Source organism: Manis javanica, chromosome 13 (genome assembly GCF_040802235.1).
Source record: "Manis javanica isolate MJ-LG chromosome 13, MJ_LKY, whole genome shotgun sequence".
In the NCBI taxonomy this organism is placed as follows: Eukaryota; Metazoa; Chordata; class Mammalia; order Pholidota; family Manidae; genus Manis; species Manis javanica.
The window spans coordinates 100,154,955-100,181,321 of record NC_133168.1 but is presented as its reverse complement, the minus strand read 5'-3'; the positions used below and the strand labels follow the sequence as shown (position 1 = coordinate 100,181,321).

At 63.0% G+C, this 26,367-nt stretch overlaps 1 protein-coding gene across 13 annotated transcripts in view; it reads right to left on the bottom strand.

Moving 5' to 3' along the window:
- Positions 1–22,369, bottom strand: part of TCF3 (transcription factor 3) — a 32,304-nt gene extending 9,935 nt beyond the window's left edge. For 3 of the 13 annotated variants that reach the window (XM_037018339.2, XM_037018341.2, XM_037018342.2), the window contains exons 1-13: positions 22,159–22,366; positions 20,209–20,340; positions 17,017–17,089; positions 6,474–6,547; positions 6,233–6,311; positions 4,365–4,429; positions 3,355–3,484; positions 2,787–2,836; positions 1,484–1,586; positions 1,254–1,405; positions 1,037–1,169; positions 649–707; positions 475–553 (exon numbers count right to left, since the gene is read on the bottom strand). In XM_037018339.2, the coding sequence (XP_036874234.1) occupies positions 475–553; positions 649–707; positions 1,037–1,169; positions 1,254–1,405; positions 1,484–1,586; positions 2,787–2,836; positions 3,355–3,484; positions 4,365–4,429; positions 6,233–6,311; positions 6,474–6,547; positions 17,017–17,089; positions 20,209–20,280 (1,069 nt within the window). In that variant the 5' untranslated portion in view covers positions 20,281–20,340; positions 22,159–22,366. Of the gene's footprint in view, positions 1–474; positions 554–648; positions 708–1,036; positions 1,170–1,253; positions 1,406–1,483; positions 1,587–2,786; positions 2,837–3,354; positions 3,485–4,364; positions 4,430–6,232; positions 6,312–6,473; positions 6,548–17,016; positions 17,090–20,208; positions 20,341–22,158 lie in introns of all 13 variants that reach the window. The other 10 variants (XR_005061334.2, XM_037018336.2, XM_037018338.2 and 7 more) reach the window with 6 other exon arrangements.
- Positions 22,370–26,367: the final 3,998 nt, after the last annotated feature.

Below are 26,367 nucleotides of genomic sequence, written 5' to 3'. Positions count from 1 at the left end.
CCTGTGGGGTTTCGACTGCACCTGCCCAGGCCTTTCACAAACTGACTCACTTCACTCGGCCTTGGCTGATGCCAAGACGTCCTCAAGGGGCCAGGAGGCCCTGCCCGCCTTGGCAGAACCCAGCACAGGGCATACAGTTGGTGCCTAGCTAGTGTCCGTGGGTGGACAAATGCCAACACATGCATGTCCCCAACTGCAGTGGGAGCCCCGGGCCTGCTGCTCCAGCTCCCGGACCCAAGCCCTGGCCCCTGCTGGATGCCCTCTTCCCCCTGGGCTCACACAGCACGGATCGGCACGTCCTGCCTTCTGGCCTCTGCCTGTGCTGTGACCCGCCTGGAGGCCACCTCCTTCAGGGAGCCCTCCTGGATGCCCCCTGGGACTCAAGCCCTGAGGTGGGTGGTCCCACCAGCTCCCTGCCCACCAGGGGTTGCAGGCACCAGACACAGCTCCCCAGCCCGTGCACCCAGCACAGACCTGCCAGACCCTGTGGGGAGCCCACAGGGGTCGAGGGGCTGGATGAGAAGTTATTGCTCGAGTGATCCGGGGAGTAGATCTGTGACGAGGACAAAAAGACAGGGCCACCAGTCAGGGGCTGGCCTCTGGAGTGCCGCCCCACCAGCCCTGCACCCCATGTCCCCCGGGGCTCACCGAGGCCAGCGCCTTCCCAAGGGCATCTCCAGAGCTGCCGGCAGCAGTCCCACGGGGGCCTGCGGGGAGGGGGAGAGGGAGGGGAGGCTCAGCCCCGGGGGTGCAGCGCTGATGCCCCAGCCCGGGACTGGGCAGCCTGATTCTGGCCTGGTTTCCACCTGACATCTTGCCACCTGCCTCCACAGAGGCGCCAGAGGCAGGCAGGCTGCAGGACTGAGTGAGCAGGTATAAAGTGGGGACCCACGCCTCGGAGCCCCACATTTCCGCACATCAAGGGGCCAGAGACGGTGCACAGGTGGGCCCAGAGGGGGTGCTGCCGTCAGTCACACCGGCCCAGACCAGACCTCGAGCTCAGGGGCAGCACCAGGAGTGGGGTGCGGGGCCGTACCCATGAGGCCGTCAGCCCCGCTGACAGGGGGCGTGTGGCTGGAGACGCTGCCGTAGGAGGCTGGGGGTACCGAGGAAAAGGTGGACACCGCCGGGAGCACGCCGTTCACTTCAGCTCCATGCAGCTGGTAGCCCTGTGTGCACGGCGGGGCCAGGCTGAGTCAGCAGGACACTGCGCCCACGCCTCACCCCGCCCGCCCGCCCGCCCGCAGGCCTACCATGCGCTCGTGCTGGTGCAGACCGCCAAACCCAGGGCCCACGGCGCCGCCTGGTGGGAGGGACAGAGGCGACGAGCCACCCCCCAGCATGGGCCCAAAGCCCGCCTGGCCTGGAGGGCTCCAGAGCTCGGCCGAGGGGTGCAGGCTGCCGTCTGTGGAGAGGGGCTGGTGAGCTGGGCAAGCAGAGGAACCCCCGGCCCTACTCCAGGCGTCCCAGGTGAGCCCCACACCTGCCACGTAGAAGGGGGCGGGGTAGGCGCTGCTGGGGGTCTTGGCGGACGGGTAGGTGGCAGAGTCCCTGCTGAAATCGTCACCTGAGCTGGGTGGGTACACCTGTGGGGGGGGGGGACAGGCCGCGTCGGGCAGGGGGCCTGGGCGGGAACGGCCGCCCCCGCCCCCCAGCTGCCTCTGCGCGGTCTTGCCCTCTGCCCGGACGGCCTCCCTTCCCCTCCCCTGCGTCCCCCTGCTGCTCTGCCCCCTCCCGCTAACACTGCTCTGCGGTCCCACGTCTGAGGCCCTGGCGATGGCGTCCCTTCTGCTTGCTGCCTCCTGCCCACGCCATGCTGGCCTCCTGCACGTGAGGTCTCTGTGGACCAGACCCGAGAGTCTTTGTCCTGCCTTAATTCAGCAAACTCCTACTGGCCCATCACAGCCCAGCAGCCACGCCTCCAGCCCTTCCCTGGTCCTCATCCCCATCCCCAGGGCCAACCACACACGACTGGGGGCTCAGAGGCAGGGCCCTGGGTCAACACAGCGTCCCGACTGCCCCAGAGGGACAGGGTGGCCAAGGGGCTCTCTGTCACACCAGCTCTGACCGGCTGGCACCGCCTGAGCTGAGACAGGCCTGGCAACAAAGTGCCGGGATTGGTGGGCAATGTCTGCCCTTGCCCCGGAGCAGAAAGCAGGGTGTGGGTGGCCGTGGACAAGGTGGGTTTAGGGGGCCTCAGGACACTGGTGGGGTTCGGACGAGAACGGGGCATCTGACTCCCAGAGCCCAGCCTCAGAAGGACAGAGCTTAACTGCCTCCCGGCTGCCGGCCGCTGGCCTCCGAGACTGACCCTGAGTCTGGGGCCTGCCTGCAGGCCCGGGCCTCCCAGAGGCCAGCACAAGCCCAGCACAGGGTGGCAGTGCCTGGGCTGGGCAACCCAGCAGATTGCCTTTTCTTCCCAATGACTAAAATGCAGGGGGCACGAGCCTCTGGTGGTCTGACACCATCTCCTGGGTCTGGCGCCCATCAGCCACTAGGAAGAGCGCAGGGACACAGGCTTAACCAGGTGGACACAGGGACACAGGACACCTGGGCAGCCCTGGGCCCCAGGAAATCTCTCTTAGACCAGGAGGGACAAGAGCTAAGGAAGTGCCCCCTGGCTCCCTCGGAGGTGGTCTCTGGTCAGAGCTGCAGCCAGGGCCCAGGCCCACGGGGGGGCGCTGGGAAGGAGGTGAGCGGCCTGGCCCCGTTCCGGCTGCACAGCACATGCAGCCCAGGGCCCTGGCTCGCTTGGAGCCTCTGGCGAGGAGGCCCCCACAACTCACCGAGGACGGGAGGCCTGGTGGCACCTTCCGGACCTTCTTTGGCTGCGGGTCTGTCAAGAGGGAAAGGAGTGAGTGACCTGGCCCGGCTCCCACCCACCAGCCAGGGACAGAAGGAGGCCCCCACCCTGCTCCTGGGGGAAGAGACCCCTGAACACCCCTATTAATTAAAGCACTTAAAAATCAACCTGGAGTCTGTCTGCTTGGGCTTGAAGATGAACACAAAACCCCAGGCAGGGGTGGGGTGGGAAGGGGGTTCTGTGGCATCGTCTGTGAGAGACAGGGTTTGAGCCAGGCCTCTGTGCCCACGTGACGTGAGGTTAGTGTTGGCCGGTCAGCGGAAATGTGCCCGAAGGCTTGTAGGACCCTAGCAAGTGTGTCCACCCGGAGCCCTGGTTCCACACTGGTAATTCTGCGTTCTCAGCGACTACAGGCCGGGACCTCTGTGCTGCGTTCCTGGCCCGCCCATGCCTCCAGGCAGCCTGCACCCCCAGTGTCCAGCCAGGATCAGGGGGAGCACACGGGGCCCGACCTCCCCTCCTGTCCCCCCACCCCACCTGCCCCCACTCACCAAGGCTGCTGTCCGCAGTTCTCCGCCGAGGGTGGCCGGGGTAGGAGTAATACTGGGAGCCCCCCTTGACGCCTGAGGGGGACAGTGGCCCAGGGCTGCTGAGGGCCAGCTCGCTGGGCAGGAAGCTAGCCTGGGGGAGTGGAGAGGATGGTCACCGTGAGGGGCAGGGCCAGCATTCTCCCAGGGCCCCCAGGCCAGTTCCAGTTAAAAAAAAACAGCACAAAGGCTGAGCCCATGAGGCCCTTCTGAGGGTGGCAGTGAGCTTCAGCAGGACCACCCTTGCTGACTGGCACCTGCCCTGGCGCTCTGCTCTAAGGCCTGCAGGCGGGCTGAGAGCCCAGGGGTCATCATTAAAGGAAAGCCACCGTGGAAGAGCCGCAGACGCCCCCGTTCCAGGGGCTGACTGTGCAATGCTGCATCCAGGTGCAGCGGAATCCAGCCGCTCTGCCTTCTATCATTTTGGGTCAAGACAAATGGCTTAACGCTGCACGTCAGTGGGACGTGGGCCTGCTGCCCACGGGAGCGCCAGCTCTGTGGCTCTGGGGAGCGGCTGTTCCACGTGGCGGCTTTCCCGCCTGTGAAATGGGCACGAGGGCCGTACCCCTGCCCACGGCTTTGTGGGGACGGATGAGGGTGGCGGGTTCCACCCTTGGCTCAGGATGATACCCAGCCGGCGTGCCTCCGTTCCAAGTGCTCCCACCCACCTCGGGTGCGAGGCAGGCAGGCGGTGCTAAGCAGCCAGGCCAGGCCAAGATTCAGGAGGCACGGGGAGGGACAGAGTGAAGCCCTCAGCGTGGCCAGGACAGGTGGCCGGGTGGGGCCCAACGGCCAGACCCCAGGGCCCCCCAGCTGCACGAGGCACCCCCAGGCTGGGCTGCGGGGGAGCTGGAGGCAGGCACACCAAGGCCTACTTTAGGTGCTGCTGGACAGGGCCAGCGTGTGACTCAGCCAGGGGACCTCCACAGGAAAGTGACCAGCTGTCTGCCCTCAGCCCAAGGCACGGGCCTCACCTGGGTCAGGCCAACGCCGGCGTCTCTCCCGAAGGCCGTGTACGTGCTCCGCTCGCCACCCTTGCCTGGAGGAGAGGAAGAGGGTCACTCGCCACCCAATGCCAGGCCCGCGCCTGCAGACGGTCAGGGCTCCGTAAGGCACAGTACTGGGAAAGCCACGGTGGGGCTGTCCCCTCGGCGGCCTGGATGGGCCAGACAATGTCCGGAGTGACCACCAGACACTGCGCAGACCCACTGGGGTTCCCCACATCCTGTCCCTGAGGTGCGGCAGCAGCAACTCGGCCCCCTGTCCTCGCTGAACCTGTTTCCTCTGCTTGAGGCCAGGAGGTGTCAGCTCCATAGGATACTGGGCTCTCGGGGTACAGGCACCTGCAAGGTTCCAAACCCAGGCCCTGGGTTCCTCAACTAGTGGTCAGCTCATGAAGGAGCACATGACATCCCCAGGGATGTTGGTTCAAGGGACCCAGGGACGAGAGGCCCTTCCCTTGCGTGGGCAGGCAGTGCCTCGGACTGTGGGAACACAGCCCGCCCAAGAGCCACTGGGGCGACAGACTCCGCTGCTGGGCAGAGGCCTGGATCCAGCCTCGCCTGAAGCAGAATCCTGGCATCAATCAATGCCTGAGCCCTTTGTGTCTATTTCTGCTGAGGCTGGTAGCCCTTCCCGACTGCAAGTCGCCTGCAAGTGGCCTCAATACAGCGTGGAACTGGACGCTTGGCTGACCAATGATGCCGCTGGAGGGGCACACTCCCCCCAGCATGCCAGGCGCCCCACAGGCTGAGCCCTCCAGCCTGACCTCCCACGACTCCACAGGGCAGGTGAGGCTGGGTCCACACAGCAATGAGCCAACCGGGCCTGGAGGCCGGAGGGGACTCACCTCCCACCCGGTGAGTGAACGGGGTAACACAAACACCTCCTCCCTCCCAGGGTCAAGCCGGGAAGCAAAGCGGGCCAGCTCCACCAGTGAAGCAGCCTCACCTCCCAGACCCTCGGCTCCCCCTGCAAGGCAGGGCCACCAAGGTTCAGGCCCTGCACACACGTGTCAAATAGGGGCTTCCTGAGAGCAAGGAGGGGTGCGAGGAGACCCAGGCCCTAGAGGGCACCTTGTGCGAGCCATGAGCCCTGCAGGCAGACAGCAGATGCTTGCCCCCTGCGCTGGGCCCGTGGCTCCCACCAGCCTTACTTTGTGGGTGAGAACGCCAAGGCCCAGCGGGGCCAAGGCCCAGGGTCCTGCCAACCCCATGCAGGGCTGGGACGCAGCTGGGGGTGGGAGCTGCCTGTGCCAGGAAGAGGCAAAGAAGGAAGAGCGGGCGGAACCCCCACGGCTGCAGGCACAGAGGCCACCCGGCAGGCACGGGCCCGGTCTGGGATGGGGCAGATGCCCGCTGCACACACACGTGCTCGGAGGCCGCCCTCCCACCTCCCTGCTGCACACCCAGCCCCGGGCTGGCAGGTGGCAAGTGACTGTGGGCCAGGCGTGGCCATCCCAAAGGCCCCCAAGACAAAGCCTCAGCTGGCCCCTGACCAGCCACAGACCCGTGGGCAGGGCCCTTCTTGCTGAGCCTGTCTGCCTACCTGCAAGATGGGACCCCGTGGCCTGGTGGGCTGGGCAAGCCCTCAGTACCCGGACGCAGAAGGTTCCATGTGAACCCCAGCCCCAAGGCCTGCAAGGGGGGCGGCCCAGGTGCAGCCCCAGTGAGGCCCCCAAGCCCAGCCCGCCTGAGCCAGGTGCCCCAGGGTGGGCAGGCCTCAAAGGGTCCAGCCAGCTCTGCCCACCTCCCTGCTCTGGGCAGCCGCTCTGGTGTACCAGTTACTCCTCCAGGGCCGCCCTGTGAGGCGGGGGGTGGGGCTGTGCCACACAGCAGCTCACCTCCGAGCCCAGGTCCCAGGAATGTGGATGAAGAAAGGCTGCCATGAGACTCACTGAAGTGGGCGCCCTCGCCGTAGGTCTGCAGAGGGATGGGTGGGGATGAGGGGAAGGGCTCCGGAGGCAGCCAGCTCACCAACTCCTAAGTCTGGACTCAAACCCAGGTCTGAACCCAAACCCCCGCAAGACCCACTTTGAGTCTCAGTCTCCCCACCCTCTCCCAGGCCTCAGAGCTGCTCCTCACCCGGCCGGGGTCGAAGGGGGAGCTGTTCTGGTCGCCGCCGCCCCAGGAGCCCGAGCCTGGCCGGTCCTCAAGTCCTGCAGGGCAGAGGAGTCAGGGTCACACCCGGCCAGTCACCTCGGGGGAACCCTCCCAAGGCAGCGGGTTTTCCCACAGCCCCGTGGGCCTCACCCAACTCTACCTCTGCCTGTGCCAACACCCCCTTAAGTGGCAAGCGCCCTACAACCCAACACTCAGCATACCTCCAGGTCCGCAGCTCAGAATCAGTTCCACCAGCTACTGCTGATGGCAAACTCCTACTCACCCACCTCAGCCCCAGCCACCATGCCCGACCTGGGCAGAGCCCTCACCCACACTGAGCCTTCTCCCCAGAGCCCCAGGTCCCTCCCTCTGGTCCAGCCCTGACTGGCGGCTGGGGCACATCTGTGTCAGGCTCAGCCCCTCCTGGTGGCAAGGAAGGCTCCGGAGGGCATCGGCACGTGCGTGATGGTTGGTGAGCTCTGACCCTGCAGCCATCACTATGTTGTAACAGCACCAGTCCCTCAGGGTGGCGGGGACTGCCAGGAGCAAGTGGAGGCCTGGGCTGCAGCCCTGCAGGCGGGGCAGGGCCCTATCTCCCCGAACACGCTCCCAGCTAGGCCTCCCAGTCTGCCTGCCTGCCTGCCGGCCTGCCAAGCACACCCGGATCCCTCCTGGGCCCAGGGCTCTGACCCCACCCACAGGGACACAGCGCGGCCTGGACAGGCAGGCTGGCCCCAGGGCTGCTCTCCCCCGTGCCCGGTTCCCTCCCACATAAATGAAAGCAGAACCGGCCCTACTCTGAAGGACTGAAGTGCCCAAATCCAACCCTGAGTCAAGGCCCCACGCCTGCCCGGAGGTGCCCAGAGGGGATGTGCCCAGCCCTGCCCTCCGGGCTGGGCCCTGCTGCCTGGAGGTGGGGCACCCAGCCCAATCCTTCACCCCTATCCCAACCAGAAGTATCTTTCAAAGTCAGTCCTATTTCGGTGCCTTTGTGTTCATCATCCCCCTGGAGAATTGGTGTTTAATTGCTATCTAATTTGCATGATTGTGCATATTAATCCCTAAGCCTAATGAATATTCATGCATCTAATTTAGATTTTGTTTCCTAATCAAAAATTTCCAATGCGATTACGGTGGGGAGCTAGGAGGGCTGCCTTGGGGGGTGCGGGGCCAGGCAGGGGGGGCCCAGGGTCTCCGCACCCTCACGTGGACCCTGAACGGGCTAATGAGGCAAGAGCGTCGCTGGGCAATGAGCAAGGACCCCGAGTCCCAGTTTCCCCCCAGTGTCTGCTTGCCTGTTGGCCCTGCTCCCTCTAAAGGCTCCCCTGCAGCCCCCACTGGGTACCCACAATGTACCCCCAGAGGCATCAGGGCCCTGAACTGCAGACGACTCCGATTTGGCGCCCAGAGCCGCCGAGACCAGCAGTGGTGAGGGGTCTCCACGCTGCCACCCACGTGGGCCCGAAGCTCTGGGCAGAGGCGGCAGGTCCTGCGCAGCCCTTCCCCTCCTAGAAGGGCAGAAGTAGGGCTGGTCCCTCCCCCACGCTGTTAATACAGTTATTAACCCACACGCCAATTAAGTATGCATTTTAATAACCTGCTCATGAATATTCATGGAACACTCATTGTTGGTGCTCTAATTAAAACGCACTACAAAAATAGGACGTTGCCTTTGGGGTGTAATTTTTTACGATTCCTTTTTCCTTAGTGTTGGAGGTGAGGTGCCCGTGGAATGGCGCCCAGATCTCTGCCGGGGCCGAGGGCACGGAAGCTGCAGGGCAGCACAGAGGCGCTCAGCAGCCCCGGTTCCCGGGCCAAGTCCCCGGCCCTGCCTGATGGAGGGGGCGGGGGTTCTGCAGCGGACACCGGGTGAGGCCGAGCGGCCAGGGTCCCGCTGGAGTCCTCTGGGGCAGCCGTGGCAACCTGCAGCCCACCCACCAGGTCCGGCCCCCCACCTGCTTCTGGAAATGACGTCTCATGGGCACCCGGCCACCCCCGCTTACCCCATGCTGCCCCCTGTGGCTCCCTGCCATGGCGGAGTGGCTAGGCTGCGGGCCTTCACGGCGGCCAGCTGACCCTGGCAGATGAGATTCCCAGAGCCGGTTCCAGTACAAGGATGCCTGACCCACAGACTTGCGTCCCAGGAGTCAGGTTCTGGTGTGGGACAGGCCGAATCCAGTAAGTCACCCAGCTGGGCCCACCACCGGCACCCCAAGCTGGCAGGTCCCATGCTGGACGGTCATCAGCCCAGCCTGGAAGCACCCCTCGCAGGGTGCCCAGGATAAAGCACCAGAATGGCCTCCCCACCAGCCCCCGGCCTCAGGGCAGAGCCCTGTCCCTGTCCCCACAGCAGTCCTCTCGGCTTCCCGCCCACAGCCCAGCCCACGTGGCCTCCGCCGAGTCCTCTGGGCAGCCAGACTCCCTGGTGTCCCTTTTTCCTCAGCCCTGAGCTGACCACACCCACACCCCGGCTGGGCGCTGCCCTGGTGGTCCCGCACCTGCCAGCTCTTGTGGCTTCAGGCAAGTTGCCCTGCCAGCCAACTCCCAGCCCAGGGCCCTCCCTGGGTCCCTGGCATGGCACTGGGTAGGCCCCTTCCAAACAGCCTCCACAACAGAGTTGACCCACGGCGCCATGAGTAACGGTCTCCTACGGGACTTCCCACCCCAGGACGATGCTCTCCACCTGCGTGGCTCCTGATGGCTTGACACGTGGCCAGCCTGACTAGCAGGACCCTGGACCGTGACTTCAGTTCACACAACTCGAGGGCGGGTGTGGCTCCCAGCTGCTACACTGACCGGTGCAGCTGGCAACAGTCGGTGCTGAAAACCACCTCCTGTGACTCCAGCTGGAAAACCAACCCCTCAGGGCGACTTCTCGGCGGATCCTTCTTCGGTTTACCTGGTGGCTGGGGGGGGCACCGGGCTCAGAGCACCCTCTCCTCTCCTTACAATGAAGGCCCCCCAGACACTGGACAGGGCCCACACTTCACAGAGGAGTGAGGTCGACACAAGTTTCGATTTGGGGGGCAGCCTTCCCGCAGGGGGACTGTGGGCGCTCTTGCGCTTTCTGGAGGCAAGTTTTAAGAATCGTTATTTCAAGCCTGGGGGAAATGGACATGCGCAGAACCAGGCCCACCCGCTGTCTACCTTCTGTCCCTTCGCCCTCTCTGCAGAACGACTGGGAATGCCTTTTGGCCTGCAGAGTTTTAAGTTCTGATAACGATTTCCAGGACTGGCTGAGGCCTTGGCCACCCAGTGCTCCCCCCCACACCCTGTCCTGAAAGGGTCGGAAATGGGCAAGATGCTGAAGGAGCACCCGCCAGGGCCCCAGGCTCTGGCAAGTGGCCCCCAAATTGCGGGGCAGGAAAGCAGACGTCCCCCACCACTCAGAGCAAGCAGATCTGAGGCCTAAGAGGAAAGACTGGAGGCCACACCTCACCCTTCCTAAGAGGGGGGAGTCCCCCCCAAACCAGGGGTTTGCTCCAGGCTGCCTGGTCCCAACCCCCAAGTGGCCTCCACCCCGGGGTACTAACAAGGTGAGTGGAGCCGGCCCCCAGGTGGGGCCAGTAATCCACAGGGAAATGGGAACGCCCAGCTGCAGAAACTGCCTGCCCCCTCCCTCCCTCGAATTTCAGACTGAGGACCCAAGTGGTAACAGAAGGATCCCAGCATGTGTAAGGCCCAACGGGGGCCCACATGGGCTCCAAGTGTAGGGAGAGGAGAATCTACCCCCGTCTCCAAACAGGAGCCGAGCAGCCCAACTGGACCTCTGCAAGGAACAGGCAGGGCAGAAACATGGGACACAGGCGGTGGGCCAGGCCCTGGCTCGGGACCTGCTCCGGCAAACAGTGCACACCCTCACCGGGCAACGAATGGAAGGGCCTGGGGCTTGTTCAGAACAAAAGAGGTTTTGGAGAAAAGGCGAAAGGAAGCAGAAAACACTAAGGAGAGAGGTCATGGGAGTCTTAAAGGCAGCGTGAGGGGCAGCAAGCAGGCCTGAGGGTGCAAGAAGCTGCCAGCAGGGGGTGGGAGGCAGGTTCTGGAAATGCTGCATGGGAGAGCGGGCATGGAGGGCTGCCAGGCACCTGCAGGCCCCAGAGCACAAGGCTCCCCAGCGGCCTGAAAACCACATGTGAAGTCGAGGGGGTGTAGGCAGAGGGCAGCCGGCCCTGGCGAGGGGAGCCCAGGGACGCAGAATCCTGCTCCTGAGGCACCGGCTCCAGGCACGCGTTGCTGTCTATACCCGTCCGTCCCTGCGCTACACAAGGAAGCTGCAGGCCGGGAGGGGGTCCACCCCGGGCCCCAGGGGCACGTGGGCCTAAAAGGTGCAGCCACACCAAGAAGGAAGAGCCCCCAGGCCAGGAGGGATATGCGCTGCGGTGGCTCGGTGGCTGGTAAGCCAGTTTTACATGTGAGGAAACTGAGGCCCAAAGATGCCAGTCGTTCGCCCAAGGCCTCACAACGAGGGGCACAGTCCACGCAATCATGGCACACAGGCACGTGTGTTGTCTACATCCAATTCAAAGGGGAACCAAGGCTTTGAAAAGCTGCGATTTCCTTATACCTCACGGCAGGGGAGACAGGGGAGCCCTCAGGCCCGTCCCCCCACCTCCCCGCAGCGGACTGAGAGGTGCGCCCCCTTCCGGGGCTGGGCAGTCAGCAACGGAGGTCTGGGTGTGTTACTCCAAACCAGGACGCCACCAGCAGTGCAGGGGCTTTGCAGCGGAGATGGGAAACAGCGCGGGAAAGGCAGGACTGCTGGGGGCGGCAGTCTGCAACGCAGCACGGACGCCAGGGTGTGCCCGGCTCGGCACTTGTTCCAGAAACCGGCACTCGGTGCCTACAGCAAATGGCTCTGGGACAGGAGACCAGGACCCGCCCCCCGGCGCCAAGATGCAGTAGGGGGTCGTGATGCTGCAGGGAACAGCAGAACGTGAGGGGCCTCCTCGGCTGGGGAGTGTGCACTTCCCTGACGGAGGGCTGCACCCGTAGGGGAGCCCCGCGGACGGGAGCCCGATGACCTCGGGCCCAAACAGAGGCTGGAGACCAACGGGTGGGCAGTGGGGACACCAGTGCCCTTGGTTCTTGATATCAACATGTCACACATTAATTCTGAACATGGCTGTGCGGGGGACGGGGTCTGAAGGCCTCGCAGTCCAACGCTGACTGGCCCCCAGGACCTGTGGATGAGTCAGCGACAGCAGGAAGGCTCTGTACCCTCCTGCAGGGGCGACCGCTCAAGCCGCATCCAATTTCTGCCATCAGTGACCTAGAAATGAGCCAGTCAAGGAACCGACACCCCACTCACAGCCTGGAAATCAGACGTCTCCCAGAGAATTGGACTCAAAGAGAAAATTCTTTATAAAATTATCAGATATCTCTAAAAAATAACAAAAGCATGCATTATTGAAACCAACAGGATGGGGCTAAAGTAGACCTAGGAAGGAAGTGTATGACCCTCCACACTGACTACTAAACACAAGAGAACAGAAATCAACAAATTTGGCCTTCTATTCAAAAGTAAAAAAAAAAAAAGGAAAACTTTAAAAAGAAGAGAAATCAAGACAGAAATAGAGGAGAGAAAAGCAGTCGATTGATAAACATTGATTGCACAATGAAGCAGATTCCCTGGAAGAAAAATCAATGAGACAGATAAAGCACAAGGCAACTGAACCAAGGTCAAAAGAACAAAAAGAGAAAACAAGAGATTCAGGACTGAAATGCAGACTCCACTTCCAGACAAGACGAGGACAGGGAATTTTACACGGTCCTCGAGGACGCAAAGGCCACCGTTCAAAAACGTTCCCTGAGGAAGTCCTGACACTGACGGGAGCGGACAGAACCTCCACAGGGTGCTGCTGCAGAGGAAGACCGCAGCTGGCACACGGGGCAGCGGGCTGGTTCTCTGCTGAGGGGCCAGGAGGTCCCACAGGCTGGACATTGTGCCAGAGAAGTTTCAGCGTACCCCAGAAACACAGAAGACACAGAAGACGACGCTAGCGGATCTAGCCTGGTGGATACGGGGTGTGCAGCAAACCCAGAATTCAAGGAGCTTTGGGGGTGAGCGAACCCTCAGCGGACGGCATCCCAACGTGCTGACCAGGAAGGCCAGGGCGCCAAAAAGCACGGCCAAACTTAAGACACACGCAAGACAGTGTAAAAACTTAAAACACGTGGAGAAGACACCAGGTTCTTACAGTGGGAAAGCGCTGCACTATACTGTAAAGGCAAACGATTCTCCCCGAATGTGTCTATGGGTTGAACATAATACTGAATCCCAGCAGGGTTTCCTGAGGGGATGCGGAAGAAGAAGACATGACCTGGTTTTTGTGAGGATCATGAAGAGCCGGCCAGCCTGGGGGGTGGGGGGGGGGGCGCTGGAAAAGAACAAGGGAGACGGGGGCGCCGAACCTCCGCAGAGCTGCAGTGACTGACGCTGAGGGACACTTAAGTAGTGATGATGAGTAAGGAGATAAATAGCTCACAGATAACTGGCAATTTAGGAAACGTTCTGAGGTATTTCGAACCACCAAGGAAGGTTACCTTGACTTTATTCTGTTGTCTAACTTTCTAACTTAAACGCTAATCCATTTCTTTTCATGGTCAAAGGCTACAATTTCTTCTCAAGTACAGCTTTGGCTGCACCTCACAATTGCAGTGTATTTACACTATTTCTATTTCTGTCTGTTTTGCTGTGGCAGTTAAACCCAAGAGGCGGGCAGAAAGGAATTTTGGTATTTCCAAATGGTTAGGCTTTTTATTTCTACTTTAAAGAATTTATCTTTTATTTCTAGTTTTACTGCATTGCTCCCAGAGAATGTGGTTCAAACTTCGGCTTCTTTTTTTTTTTTACATTACAATTTTTCATTGTGCCCAGTATAGTCAATTTTTATAAGAGGTGTGGTCCCTATTTACAGGGCATGACCTTTAAAAGCTAGTAAGTGCTTCTAACCGGAGGTGCTCCCCAGAACTGCCCGGAAGCTCACCACCTTTTACCAGTGGCTCTGAGCCCAGGGGTGTGCGTTCTGAGCAGCCCCAGGGGTGAGCCTGATGTGGGCACGTGGCTGAGAACTGCTACCCTGACCACTGTTACGTTCTCTCACTCCCACCCACTTATTTTTCATGTCTTTGCACTGCTGAAGCCTGCGAGACCATGGTTTTCTGCCCTCCGGCGTCTTTTCCAGTATATTCCTCTGACCCTGACCGCAATGAGGTACAGGCATATTCATGACCATCAACCCTGCAGAATGGACAGGGTCACCCAATTCTCAATGGTTTTCAGAAATGACAATAAGTTTAGACAGAAAACCATAAATGAAAACACATGCCAACATAAAAATTAAACCTGTAAAACACCCAGAGCGATTAAAAATCTCCCCCATTAACAATTAGAAACATAAAGTTAGGAAAAAAGCTGCAGTTTGCATCCTTTCTATAGAACGCGTGTTTACAAGTCACCAAGAGCAAGAGACGGCAGGTGGCACAGGACCCGGGAGGCGGCAGCGCCGGGTGGTCGCCAGGACGGTCGCCGAACTGAGTTCCTGCTGCATCACAGGTGAAACGGGGGGGGCGACTGCCCACGTCACCGACCGGGGAGGGCCGAGGTCTGGTGCCCGGCACACAGCGCTCAGGAAACCCCAATGTAAGCTGTGCTTGGTAAGCGTCGTTAAACAACTCATCAGGTTAACAATGGAAAGAGCAAACTGCCGATATAGCCGCCACTCGGGTGCATCTCCAGGGAATTAGGCTCAGTGCCAAAATCCAGTGTGAGAAGGTTGCCTGCCATGCAGATCTACCTACAGCACAGTCTTGAAGTAACAAGACCCTGGAGATGGAGAAACTGGGGACCCCAGGGTCGAGGGGCAGAGGGTGGGTGTGACCATGAAGAGGCAGCAGGTGGGAGGGCACGCAGTGGGGGCTTAACAGCACAACCTGCAGGATAAAAACCGTGCACAGGTGCTGGTAAAGCTGGTAAATAGAGTAAACCCTCAGCTACACTGAGGTCAGCGCTCAGATCTGGTATTATGCTAGATGTGCAGCATCTCCCACTTGGGGAGGGGTTTACGGGACCTCCCTGTGCGTTTCTCTGCAACTTCCTATGAATCTATAACTAGTTCTACAATGATTTCAAAATGAAAAGTCAATCCATTCCAAAGAAAGGTAACGGAAACTTCATCAAAGGACTCACGGCCGATCAACTTTTAGAAAGATAATTCCCCACTTATTGATCAAATAAATGCCTGCAGCATATTCCTTCCTGGCTATCCCGCAGGAAGGGACTTGGAAAGACCCAGCAGGCTAGGGGGCGGGGTACCCGAGGGACATTTCCACCGTGAGCACAAATCCACAGCCCACAATTCCGCTCGCAGAGACCGACCCCAAGGGCACCACTGCACATGCCCGTGTGGGCCCAGGGGCCTCTGCAGAGACAAGACTGCGTGTCAGGTTTCTGACCTGGGCACGCATTCCATCTACGATGACACAAACCTAGACAGCTTGGGAAAAATTAAAAATATGAAGGCGTCTGCTTTGCCCCATCAGTGAGCACTCCCTGACCACTCCTGTGGCCTGGGCCCCGTAGCCTGGCAGAGGGCGTCCCAACGGCACAGGTGGGGAGAATTATTCTTGTCTGAAAGGCTCCCAACCCAGGTAACAACCAGAAAATCCATGTCTCGTGCTGCATCATCTTTGACGCCTCCCTGACACCATTTTTTAAAAACAAAGATGGTCCAGGGTGCCTGCAAACCCCCCCAATGCTCAGTGGAGACCCCTCCTGCTGTGGCCTGAGCTGATTTTCTTGTGGAAAGTGCCCTCTGGATGAATTTAAGAGAAGCAAGTTGACTTACAGGAGTACTAAACACTAGATCAAGATGTACCAGGAGGCGTGGGGCAGACTGTGGCTGGTGCCTCCAGGAGCCAGCATGGCCCAGCTGAGAGGAGGGTGACCCACCTTACTGATGACGAAACTGAAGCTCAAGCTCAGAAAGGGGCTGCTTTCCCAGGCCCTGTCCTGCTGACAGACGGCCAAACCCACCGCAGTCCTGGGGTCTCCAGGCCCACCGGGGAGGAGGTGGTGGGCCCAACTCATAGCTGGGAGGTGCCCCCAAGGCCACCCCAGGTGCTGCGGCCCCTGTGTCTGGGGCCAGGATCCCTTCCCCCATGAGCCCGAGGCCGTGCTCACACTGCACCTTATGAAGCTCCCACACACCCACGACTCGCTGACTCCTCTGCCGACGGGGCACACCCGTTATGAAGGTGGGGACACGGAGACTCACATTCTCATTTGTCACAAGTGAACAGCCCGCCTCGTGCCTGGAGTGGCATCAACGGGGCCCTTCAGCTCGGGCCTTGGGACTCCCGGCGCCTCACACCACACCCTGCCTGGGGCTCAGGCTGGCCTTAGCCGAACTGGCAAAGGGATTCCCCAGCTGTGTGTTCAGGACAGGGGCTCCCAAGCTGGACGAACTGCACCGTGTCCCTCATGGACGAGGAAACCGAGCCCAGCACACAGGGGGACAAGGAAAGACACTCCCCATCCAAGGTGGTCGGGGCAAGGCCCAAGGCGCAGGCCAGAGCTGCAGAAACTACAGGCACTCCATGGGCAAATATTCTCTGGAGTCCCACTCTGGCCCAGTCAGGCATGGGGTGTCCTCGAGAGGCACATTTCCTAGGGCCACTCGGGGCTGCTGACCCACACAGACACTGGTCAAGGGAGGACGCCTCCAGGCAAAGGCCCAGGAGCAGACAGTCACCCCCATGCAACCTCCTCCAGGAGGCCCCCCAGGGCCTGACCCTCCACCTCAAGCAAGAAATGGCAGTACCCAGGCCCTGGGGGGGCGGGGGGGGAGGTGGTGTGTGTGTGTGTGTGTGTGTGTGTGTGTGTGCGCGCGCGCGCGCGCGCGTGCGTGTACACACATGCAGGGTCGCCCGTGGGGATTTCCACACGTCAGGAAAGACTAGCCAGGCCTGCAGCCACTTCCTCAGGCAGAAGGGAAGGCCAGCACAGGACAGCGGTGGGGGAACAGATGCCTCCCAAGGGGAGGAGGGGTGCGTGAGCACAAGCCACCCTTGGAAACCCCCTCCTCCTGCAGCCAGAACCCACTGGGTACCCGACAGAATCCAGATGCTGACTCAAAGGCAGAACCTTCCATCCCGGATCCCAGAGTCACAGGGACCCCAGAAACATGCTGAAGTCCACACGGGGCATGGGAGGACCTGGGGACTCTGACCCAGCCGGTCTCCCCAAGGGGCTCCCCCAGGTGTCTGTCTCCTTTCGAGCCTCTCGGCTCTGCTCAAGCCCACCCCCTCCTCACCCTTGTGAGCGACAGGCTCCCACACGCCCAGGCCCTGGCCCCACGCGGGAGGCATGTGGTCCCAGGCCCCTCACCCACCCCCACCTGCTTGGCCCGGGTGCAACCCCTCAAGACCCCTTCCCCTGGCGCCCTGTCCACAAGCCTGTGTCCAGCCGCCAGCCCCACCCCACCTTGCAGCTCCCAAGGGCACAGCCCAAGGCAGTGGGTCCTACCTGAGCCTCCAAACTGGGCTCCAGCCAGGGAGGCCGGCCGGCCCTTCCCATTGGCCACCGGCAGAGGGAACATCTGTGGGAGGGAGAGAAGGCAGTGAGTGTGAGGCGCGGGCTCCTGTGCCGGCAGAGGCCCCAGGCACCACCCCAGCCTGCCACGCCGTGTGGCCCTGCTGGGGCCCACCAGCCACCAGCCGAGCCCCGACACAGCTCCGGCGTAGGGAGTGGACTAGGCACCCAACGCGATTCATCTGCCCTCTGGAGCCATACGGTTATCTTTAAATTCCAGCTTACAAGATAAAAGAGTTTATTTGTACTTGACAGGCAGACCAACAAGGATCCCCAGTCAGGCCTGCAGGCCAGCCTGGAACCACCTGCCCTGGGCCAGGCCCTGAGGGACAGGGATCAGGACAGGCTGGACTCTGTGCTCAGCGGCCGCCTGGACCACCCTCACCACACCCACACGGGGCAGACACCAGCCTGTCCAACGGAAGGGGACACTGAGGCTCAGGGAGGCGGGGGGCTAAGGGGACCAGGGAGTCGCTGCAACCCCCCACCTGACTGGGCAGTTCTCCGGGGCACTGAGTGCGGGGCCCTGTGAGCCACCCTCCCTCCCTCCCTCCTTACCCGCTCACCCAGAGCCGTGGTGCTAAGCCCCTGAAGTCCCAACAGCTCATCTGTGTTCACCAGGAAGAGCCAATGCTGACAAACCCTTTGCTACAGAAGAGACCTGCACATGCCCGCCTTCCCCAAGGGTCTGGGTTCAGATCCAGCCTGGCGACCCAGTGACTGGAAACGGATGCGATTGAGGCCGGAGGCTCACTGGGGAGCAGCTGACAGCCCCCCAAAACCTTCCCCCAGTCGGCCAGGAGGTGAGGGCACAGTGAGTGGACCCAGAGTGGCACCAGGGGCCCTGAAAGAGACCCAGGAAGTTGGGTCTTGTCCCCAGGCCCCATTCTCCAAGAGGGGAAACCGAGGCCTTCGCTCAACTGGGCCCGGCAGGCAGACGAGCAGAGGCTCCCAGGAGGCATGGCGCCCGGGCTGCAGGCCGGACCTCTCGTGGGTGTGACTGTGATCATTCACCTGGCCCGGCCCCACAGGGCCCCCATCTCCAAGGCGGGCCCCACTCCCACTAGGGAAACAGAGGCCAGAACCAGGGGAGGGCCCGGGTGAGCCAGGCTGGGACAGAGCGGGCCCTGGGCTGGGGGTCAGCAGCCAAGCCTCTGCCGGGCATCTGTTTCGTCCCGTACTGCACCAGGGCTCTGCTGACGTGGCACTTGCCACAGGGGGCACTGAGCCGTGTCCTGCGGGCGCCACAGGCCTCGTGACAGCCAGACAGGCCATGAACCCCCGCACGCCTCAGTTTTCTGGAAATGGGCTCAGGGTCCCGACCACGTGGGCCTCTCAGAACACACGCGCAGCTCAGAGGGGCGCCAGGATCTCGGCCCAGCTGGGTCAGCCCAGTCAGTTGGTGCCCACCCACAGCATTCCCCACGCACCCCTCGTCCCCCAACTCAGGGAACTGGTGCCCGCCACTCCTTTCTGACCCCAGGGGCCAGGCCAGACAGGGCTTCACCAGCAGAAGTTTGCTGTCTTTCCTGACACTTGCCTCCCCTACTTTATCTGAGCTTGGCTAACAGAAGCCACCCCCCGACCCTGAAAAACAGCAGGTCATGTTAAAGAAACAAAGGAACTCCGTGTTTCTGGGCAGGTGAGAAGAGGGAAAGCAGGGACGGGGGCTGAAACGGGGCGGCCTCTGGGCCCGACTTGGTCAGGCCTCTCTGCTACAAGCAACAAAAGGGGAACGGAAATCCAGTTCCGGGTCCTCTCCAAGGGGAGACACCGGGCACGTCACCCCTCAGCCTCCAGCTCCCCATCTGGGAAATGGGTCACTAGCTCCAAGCTGGGGAGACGTGGGGACCCTCTGGACAGAAAGCGGAGGGGGACAAGTGACCCTGGGCTCTGGGACGGCAGCGGCTAAGGCGCCAGGTCTGAAGCTGGGCCCACCACAGGCCACCCCCGTCCCGCAGGCCGGTCTGTTCCGGCCCAATAGTCTGTGACCTGTCAGTTTAACAAAAAAACAACGGGGCCATGGCCCTGGTTACTCAGCCAAGGCAGAAAAAATAAAACAGGCTTAAAAATACCGGCACAGCCCTTCCGGAGCCGCAGCCCTGCCGTCCCACGGGCTGGCTCTCCACAGGGTAGCTGAGATCCTTGCAGACCTGGGCCTCATACCCACGGAGGACCAATCAGACCAAAAGCGCCCCCTCCCCCAACCTGTTTCAGCCAAACTGGGGCTTGCTGGGGAGCATGGGGGCAGGATTTAGGAACCCACCCACGCACGGAGTCCTGGGGCTGTGAGGAAAGTGACAGCTGGACACCATGGCAGGTGACCCAGGGCACAGGTGGGCCTTCTGCCCCTCGGGGCATGCCCCAGCTTCCTGCCCTGGGAGGACCTTGCTTCTGGCCTCGCTGGGCCCATCTGAGCTGAGTGGCCTCCGGAAGCCAGCGCCCTCTCTGAGCCTCCCTCTGCCCAGCTGGGAAACGGAGACCGGATCAAACTGCCTGTCAAACCCAGGGAACCCCTCCTTCCAGCAGTAACTCCAGCAGCTACAGGGTGGTGGCCGACTGCTGCCCACAGCGGATGCCCACGCCCCTCCCAAGGCTCCTCCTGCCCTCAGAGCTGCATAACTGAGGCAGCAGACTTCCCCCACCGGCGTCTCTGCCCTGCTGGCTGAGAGTCCCTGCACGGGTCGGGGTGGCGCTGGACACCCTTTTGCGTTCACCCTGGAGCACGTAACCCTTATCATACGCATGTCACAGACCAGAAGGCGAGATGCGGCGGCCCAGAGCCCAGCTGCCCAGGGCTGGGCCTCCCTGAGGAGGCATGGGAGGCTCCGGGCAGCCTCAGGTCCCCCATCCATACGTAAGGCGGGAGACTGGACCCATTCTGCACCTGGGCCAACACTCGGGGTGACAGGTGCCTTTGCAAGCTGACGAGGGCCCTGATGCCCCACAGTGCCCCGGGGGCATAGGTGTGCCCGGCAGAGCACACCCCAAGCCCCACTTGGGGACCCCTCCCACACAGCTGTTGGGGGCTGGAGTGTTTTCAGTAGATGCTCCTTTCCCAGGAATCCTGGTCACGCAGACCTGGGTGGGAGTGGGGGAGCAGCACGGGAGGGGGTCCAGGCTTACCATGCTGAAGTCCAAGAGGTCGCTGAGCTCCTTGTCTGTGCCCACGGGCGCCATTCTCTGCGGCTGGTTCATTCTCCAGGGACACTGGTGGGCGCACGGGCCAGGGTGGGCACCTCAGGCCTGGAGACAGCCCTGTGCGGTGGGTGAACGCAGAGTGGAGACAGACACACCAAGAAACAGGCAGAGGAGAGCTCTGAGTGGCTCTGGCCGAGGCAGACAGATGGGGAGAGGGGCAACTGGCTAAAAAGCCCCTCTAGAAGTGCCCCGAGGGTCTGGGTCTGCCCAGACTGAGCCCCTTCCTGACCCTGGTGGGGTGGGGGCAGAGCAGCCCAGATTTGGGGGCTTGGGTCCCTGGGGACCCTCTCCTCTGAGCCCTCAGAGAGTCTGAACAATGGGGAGGGGGGACACTGTGCGCAAATATAGATTCCCTAAACTCCCTCTGCGACCACCAGGGAATCAAGTTGCAAATTTTAAACTGCGCGCAGGGCAGGAGCGGCCCTCCCCTACTCCTCCAGCACCCGCCCCTCTCCCCGCCACATCTCCCATTTCCAACCACCCCGGGCTTCCTGCTGGCCCCGCCCCCTGGAAGAGGGAGGGGCGGCCTAGGCCCCGCCCCAAAGGAAATTTGGAGGACCCCCCCCCAGCAGCTGTCACGGCACGTTGAAGGCCCGGTCACCCCGAAATTCAAAGCTAAATACTCACGGCGAAACCCCTTCCCTGCTTCACGACTGTGGGGCATGGGGAGGCGCCCCGCGTGGGGACCCCACCCACCAAGCTCCCTTCCACCCCCCACAAAAAACAAACCAACTCAGAAACGAACAAAAACAACCTTAAATTGTCTTATTGTCACGGTATATCCGGGAATTATTTTAAAGCAACTCTGAAAACACCCGTTACCTCCCGGCCCTAGCCGGGTGTAGGGGGGGGGTCCCCAACACCAGGGTTTCCCCCGCATGGGCCCAGGGACCTCCAGCCCAGACTGGGGGTGGGAAATCCACCTGCCGGCCCCTCAGATGGGAGCGCTGAGCACTGTCTGGGTTCCACACACCCCGCGTGGCCAATCCAGCCCCCGGGGTCCCCCGGAGGGTGGGGGCGCAGGGGCGGCCAGAGAGAAACCCCGAAGGCTGCCGGGGAAAGGGTTTCCGAGGTCGGGGGAGACCCCACTTCAGAAAAGGAGGAAGCCCCCGCTTTGTTTGCCCACGAGAGGCGGGGTGTGAAGCGGATGCCCGGCGCGCCCCTCCCCCGCCGAGTTTTCTTGTTTGGAGGGCGTGTGAAACTGACTTTTTTGAGGAGTACGAAACCGCACTTTTTTGTGGGGTATTTGAAACTGATGTGAAGACAGACTAGGAGCGCGGCGGGGGGGTGCGCTTTCGTAGGGACTTGGGAGACTCGCGGGGTGTCACGAGGACTTTGGGGGACTCAGCGAGTATTTGAAGCCACTTGGAGCGCACGGAGAAGGAGCGCAGAACGGGCTTTTTTCGGCCGAGGGGGCCCGGGCGGCGCTCCGAACCCAACGCCCGCCCCCGAGGCTGGCGGCCCGGGGCCTTTGAAGCTGGGGCGCCGCGCGCTGCCGACCCCGCCGCCGCCTCGCCCGCGGTAACGCGGAGCAGATGTTCCCTCCGCCCCCGGCCCCGGCCGCCCCTTCCCCGCGCAGACAAAAGGCCTCTCTTCCTCCCCGCGCCCCCCCAGCCCCGCGCCCGCGGCCCTCCCGGGGGAGGAGCACCCCGCCCGAGCGCCCCCGCCCCGCGCGCCTGCGCCCGCAAACTTTCCCAAAGTGCGGCCGGGGGAGGGGGCGCCCAGGCCCCCCGCCGCCGCCCCCGCGCGCAAAGTTGGAGAACAATGCGCGGCCCGCGGGGGCGCACCGGGACCCCCGCCCCAACTTCCCGGCGCGCGCGTCCGGCCCGGCCAACTTCGCACAAAGCGGCGGCCGCCCCGCCCGGCCCCGCTCACCTGCTCGGCGCGGCCCGGCCCGCAGCGCGCGGGGGGCGGCGGCATGAACAACCCGACAAAGGGCGTCCGCCGGCCCCGGGGCGAGTGGACGCGCCCCCCTCCCGTCCCACCGCGGGGCCGCACCGGGCACTGGCGGAGGTGGCGTGCGCGGAGCCGCGGTGCCCGCGCCCGCGTCTGGGCTCGTCCGGCCCGCTACGCCCGCGGCCGCCGCCGCTGCCTCATCTTCCTGCGGCGGGAGACATGTTCCGCCCCCGCCGGCCCCGCCTGCCAACCCCGCCCCGCGGCCCGCCCCGCGCCGCGGATCCCTCCGCCACCGCCCTCCGGCTGGGCACCCCGCGATCCGCGCGCGTGCGCCCCCGAAAGACGGCTGAGCCCCGCGGAGCCCGAGGCCCAGGATTGGGGACCGCCAGGGAGACCCACGACCCAACAGCGAAGGGAAGGGGTAGGGACTATCTTTCAGCGCGGACGCGCACGCGGGTGGGCGTCGTCACCGTGACGCCAGCGGGAAGGACCGTGAGATGGAAAGACAAGGCCGAGCGGCGGTAGCCAATCAGAAGGCGCGCTTGCCGGATTGGCGGGGCCGCCGGCCATTCGCGCCAAGTCCCCGCCCCCTCCCGGCCCCAGCGAGGAAAGAGGCGGGACTCTGCGAGCGCGAGAGGCCGCGAGAAGCGGTGAGGGTGCGCTTTGGCTGTTTGATTCTCAGGTTCGCGTGGCCGCCCGTGCGGCCTCTGCGGCTTGGTGGTGTCTTGAGTTCCAGGGACCCGCGCCCGGTGCTGGGTGTTGCGAGCGGGCTTCCGTAGCCCGGAGGGATCAGGGCCTTTCTGCCTGGAGGGGCGATCGAGGCCGGCTCCGTTTCGGGGTCTGAGAGCTTCGCGTGGAGCCCACGCTGAGCGGCAGACTTGCTGGTTGCCTTTGCCTATCTGGGCCTCAGTTTCCTCATCTTGACCTGAGTTTGGACCGAATTTGTCATTCACTGTTGTCCCTGTCTCTACTTAGGTCCAGAGGTACCCCCACCGGAAGAAGAGACGGGGGTCCTGGGCAGAGGGCTGCTCAGCCTCCGAAAACCACAGACCCTGCTGAAGGGGAATAATAACAATTGCTTAGGAAAACAGCACCACCTTTCATGCGTTCCTGCGTCCCCTGTGTCCCAACGAGGCCACCATCCCCCTGGCCCTCGGGGCTCGGCCTTGTTCAGGAGCCTGCCAGGCACACTCCCTGATCCGTGCCCTAGTGCTTGCTGGGCCCTCCGCCTGGAATGCCCTTCCACCCCCACCTGGAGCTTGTGCATTTCCCCGGCTCAGTGCCAGATGCCAGCCTGCCCCAGATGTGGGGCTGAATGGAAGAAGGGGGGGTGGGTCCTGGGCAGAGGGCTGAGGGGAGAAGACCCCAAGGAGAGGCAGCGGGCTCAGGGGGCTCCTGATACAGCCAAAGCCCCTTCTGCTGCACCTGAAGCAGGCCAACCCTCGCCCAGAGAAGCCCCCGTGTGTGGCAGGCTTAGGGAGGGAGGTGGGGGCCTGGAGGTCTGTGTTGGAGCCCCTTATCCCTCCAGCCTCACTGTGACCTTGGGCAAAGTCTTGCCCCTCTCTGGGCCTCAGTTTCTCCATCAGGAACATGGAAGGGCACAGTCCTGGGCACAAAGTAGGTGCTCAACAGCTGCTGCCTGCATCCCCCCCACCTCTCCCCACCAACATGCCTGGGTCCCTGGAGGGAAGGCTCCCTCAGCCCCCGGTCCTTCTCCGTGGCCCGACCCTGACCCCACAGGTCAGTGCCTGCTTTGGCTTCCCCCAGCCCTGGGGGGATTTCTCAAGGACCAGGCTGGGGCTGAGACCTCCTGGGGTGGCCAGCACCCCTGCCCACCAATGGTCAGGGTCTAAACTACAGAATCAAGTCAGTGTTCTGGGGTGGCCCTCAGCACACCCATCGGAGGGAGGAAAAGATGCATTCGTGGACCATGCAAATACTGGGCATCAACTGGGTGCCAAGTTTAGAGCTGGGCATGGGGCATAGTCCTGCCCTCCCAATGTGGCTCTTTCCATCCACCTATTTGGCTGGCCTGTCCTCAAGCCAGAGTGATGACACCCAGAAGATAGATGAGAAAACTGAGGCTCAGAAAGCTCCTCACGGGGGCTCACACCTGCCAGGAGGCCCTCCCTGCACCCACAGGCCACCATTGTCCTCCCTGGGGAGGCCTGGCGTGGGGCTGAGTCACGGGGCGGAGCAGCCCGTGGGGGCCCCCACTGGCCGCCTCCTCTGCCCAGCCCCAGGCCTGGGCGCACCCCGCAAGGCCCCGGCATGGGGGCAGGCAGCCAGTGGCTGGTGCCTGGGGGCCCCTCCAGGGCAGCCCATGGCCCACCCACCCCACCCGCCTGACTGTGGCCTTTGTTCTCCTCTGGGTCCGCCTGCCACGGGGCTGGGCAAGCAGGAGCCAGAGGCCTGCCTCCCCACCTGCTGCTTGCTCCTTCCACCCAAGCCACACCTACTGTGTGCCGCCAGCCTAGTACTTCAGGGCCACACACATGACACCCATCTTCATGTGTCTCACGCCTTCTCTGAGGGTGCGAACAGGCCCCCCACCTTCCGGCTCCTCCCTGACAGGAGGGAGAGGCCTAATCACCTGAGCCAGACCCCCACGCCAACCATATTTCAGGCACATGGAGCTGGGGGGCCTCTCGGTCCATTCAGGCCCCCCACGGACCTGAACTCGTTCATCGGGACCATGCCCCCCGCCCCCGCAGCCTTGGCGGGTCACTCTTCCTGGCTGCCAGAAGGGAGGTTTCTATGGAGCCAGCTGGTCGGCCTGGGGCTGGGGTCTCCCTTGGAAGGGGGGCTCGTCGCCCTCCACAGGAGCTGAAGCAGCCTTACCGCTGGTCACCCCCCAGGCCTGACCTCTCGGCTCTTGCAGTTGTAAGGCAAGGATGGGAGGGGACCGGCCCGAATGGGCTCCGTCCCTGTCCCTGCACCACTACTACTTGTCCTGGGGAGCCAGCGGGCCAGGACAGCTGGGTGGGGACTCTGAGAGTGACTGAACCCCAGCCTCCCGTCTCCCACTGCCTGGGCATCAGGTGAACGTCCAGAGGGGCTCTGAATGCATCCCACGGGACCCCGACCTCACTGGGGTGGGTCCCTGGGGCAGTGACTGTGGGGTGTGACCAGTGGGATGAGCCAGGTCAATGGGCAGAGAGGGGCAGCACTCCGGATCGGGGGCTGTGGGGGCGCATTCACAGACCCAGGAGGCCCAGGCGGGCAGAACCCTGAGAAGGAGGGGAGAGGAGCCAAGGTCCCGGGGAGGGGCTGGGCCTCCGTGCTGCGGGCACAGAGGAGCCCGGGCAGGGGTCTGAGCAGGAGGAACACGATCCCTGTGGCCCCCGAGCTGGGCGATTGAGGGGAGGGGTCGGAGGAGGAGAGGGGGCTGGCCGTGGGGACGGTGAGCCGGTGGACGGGGGTCAGGCTTGGGGGGCAGTTGGAGGCTCACCCACCCGGTGGGGGGAAGAGAAGCCCCCCGTTGCTCTGGCTGCGGGGCTGTGGACAGGGGCGTTGGTCATGGTGCCCTTCTCCAAGCGGGACGTCTTAGGGGAAGAGTGGGGCCCAGGACCTGGGGAACAGAGCCAGGCCCCGCCAGGATGAGCTGGATGGAAGGAGCCCCAAGCCCAGGCTGAGTCCCCGGCCCTGGACTGAACTGAACCACACTGACCTTCTGTCCACCAGGCCTCCCCCAGCCCCACCCCACCCGCCCTGTGCCGTCCGCCCCCAGGACTTGTGCCACCTGCTGAGGCTGGCCCTTCCCCCCTTGGCCAGGTGCCCACAGCTCCTGACTCAAGGGCCCTGGGGGCCTGTCCCACCACATTCCGGGGCAGCCTGTGCAAACATGGGGTGCCTCCCCAACGGGGCCCCACAGGTACTGTCCAGCCCAGTTCCTGAGGTGGGGGCAGGGGACAGGGAGCCTGGCCAGATTCCCGCTGACCTCTAACCCACCCACAGGGCAGCCCCGCTGATCTCTGACCACCCTGGGCACCCTGGGGCAACCCCCTCCTCCTCAGGGCCCCCCAGGACCCCTAAGCAGGAGGCAGCAGTCACCCCAGTTTTCAGTCGGGGAGACTGAGACCTAAGGCCAGCCGGGACCTATCCGTGGGCCCACCCTCCTAAGAACCTTCACCTGCTTCCTGGTACCTTCCAGAAGTCGGGGAAGGGTGTCCTGGGCTGTCAGCTCCC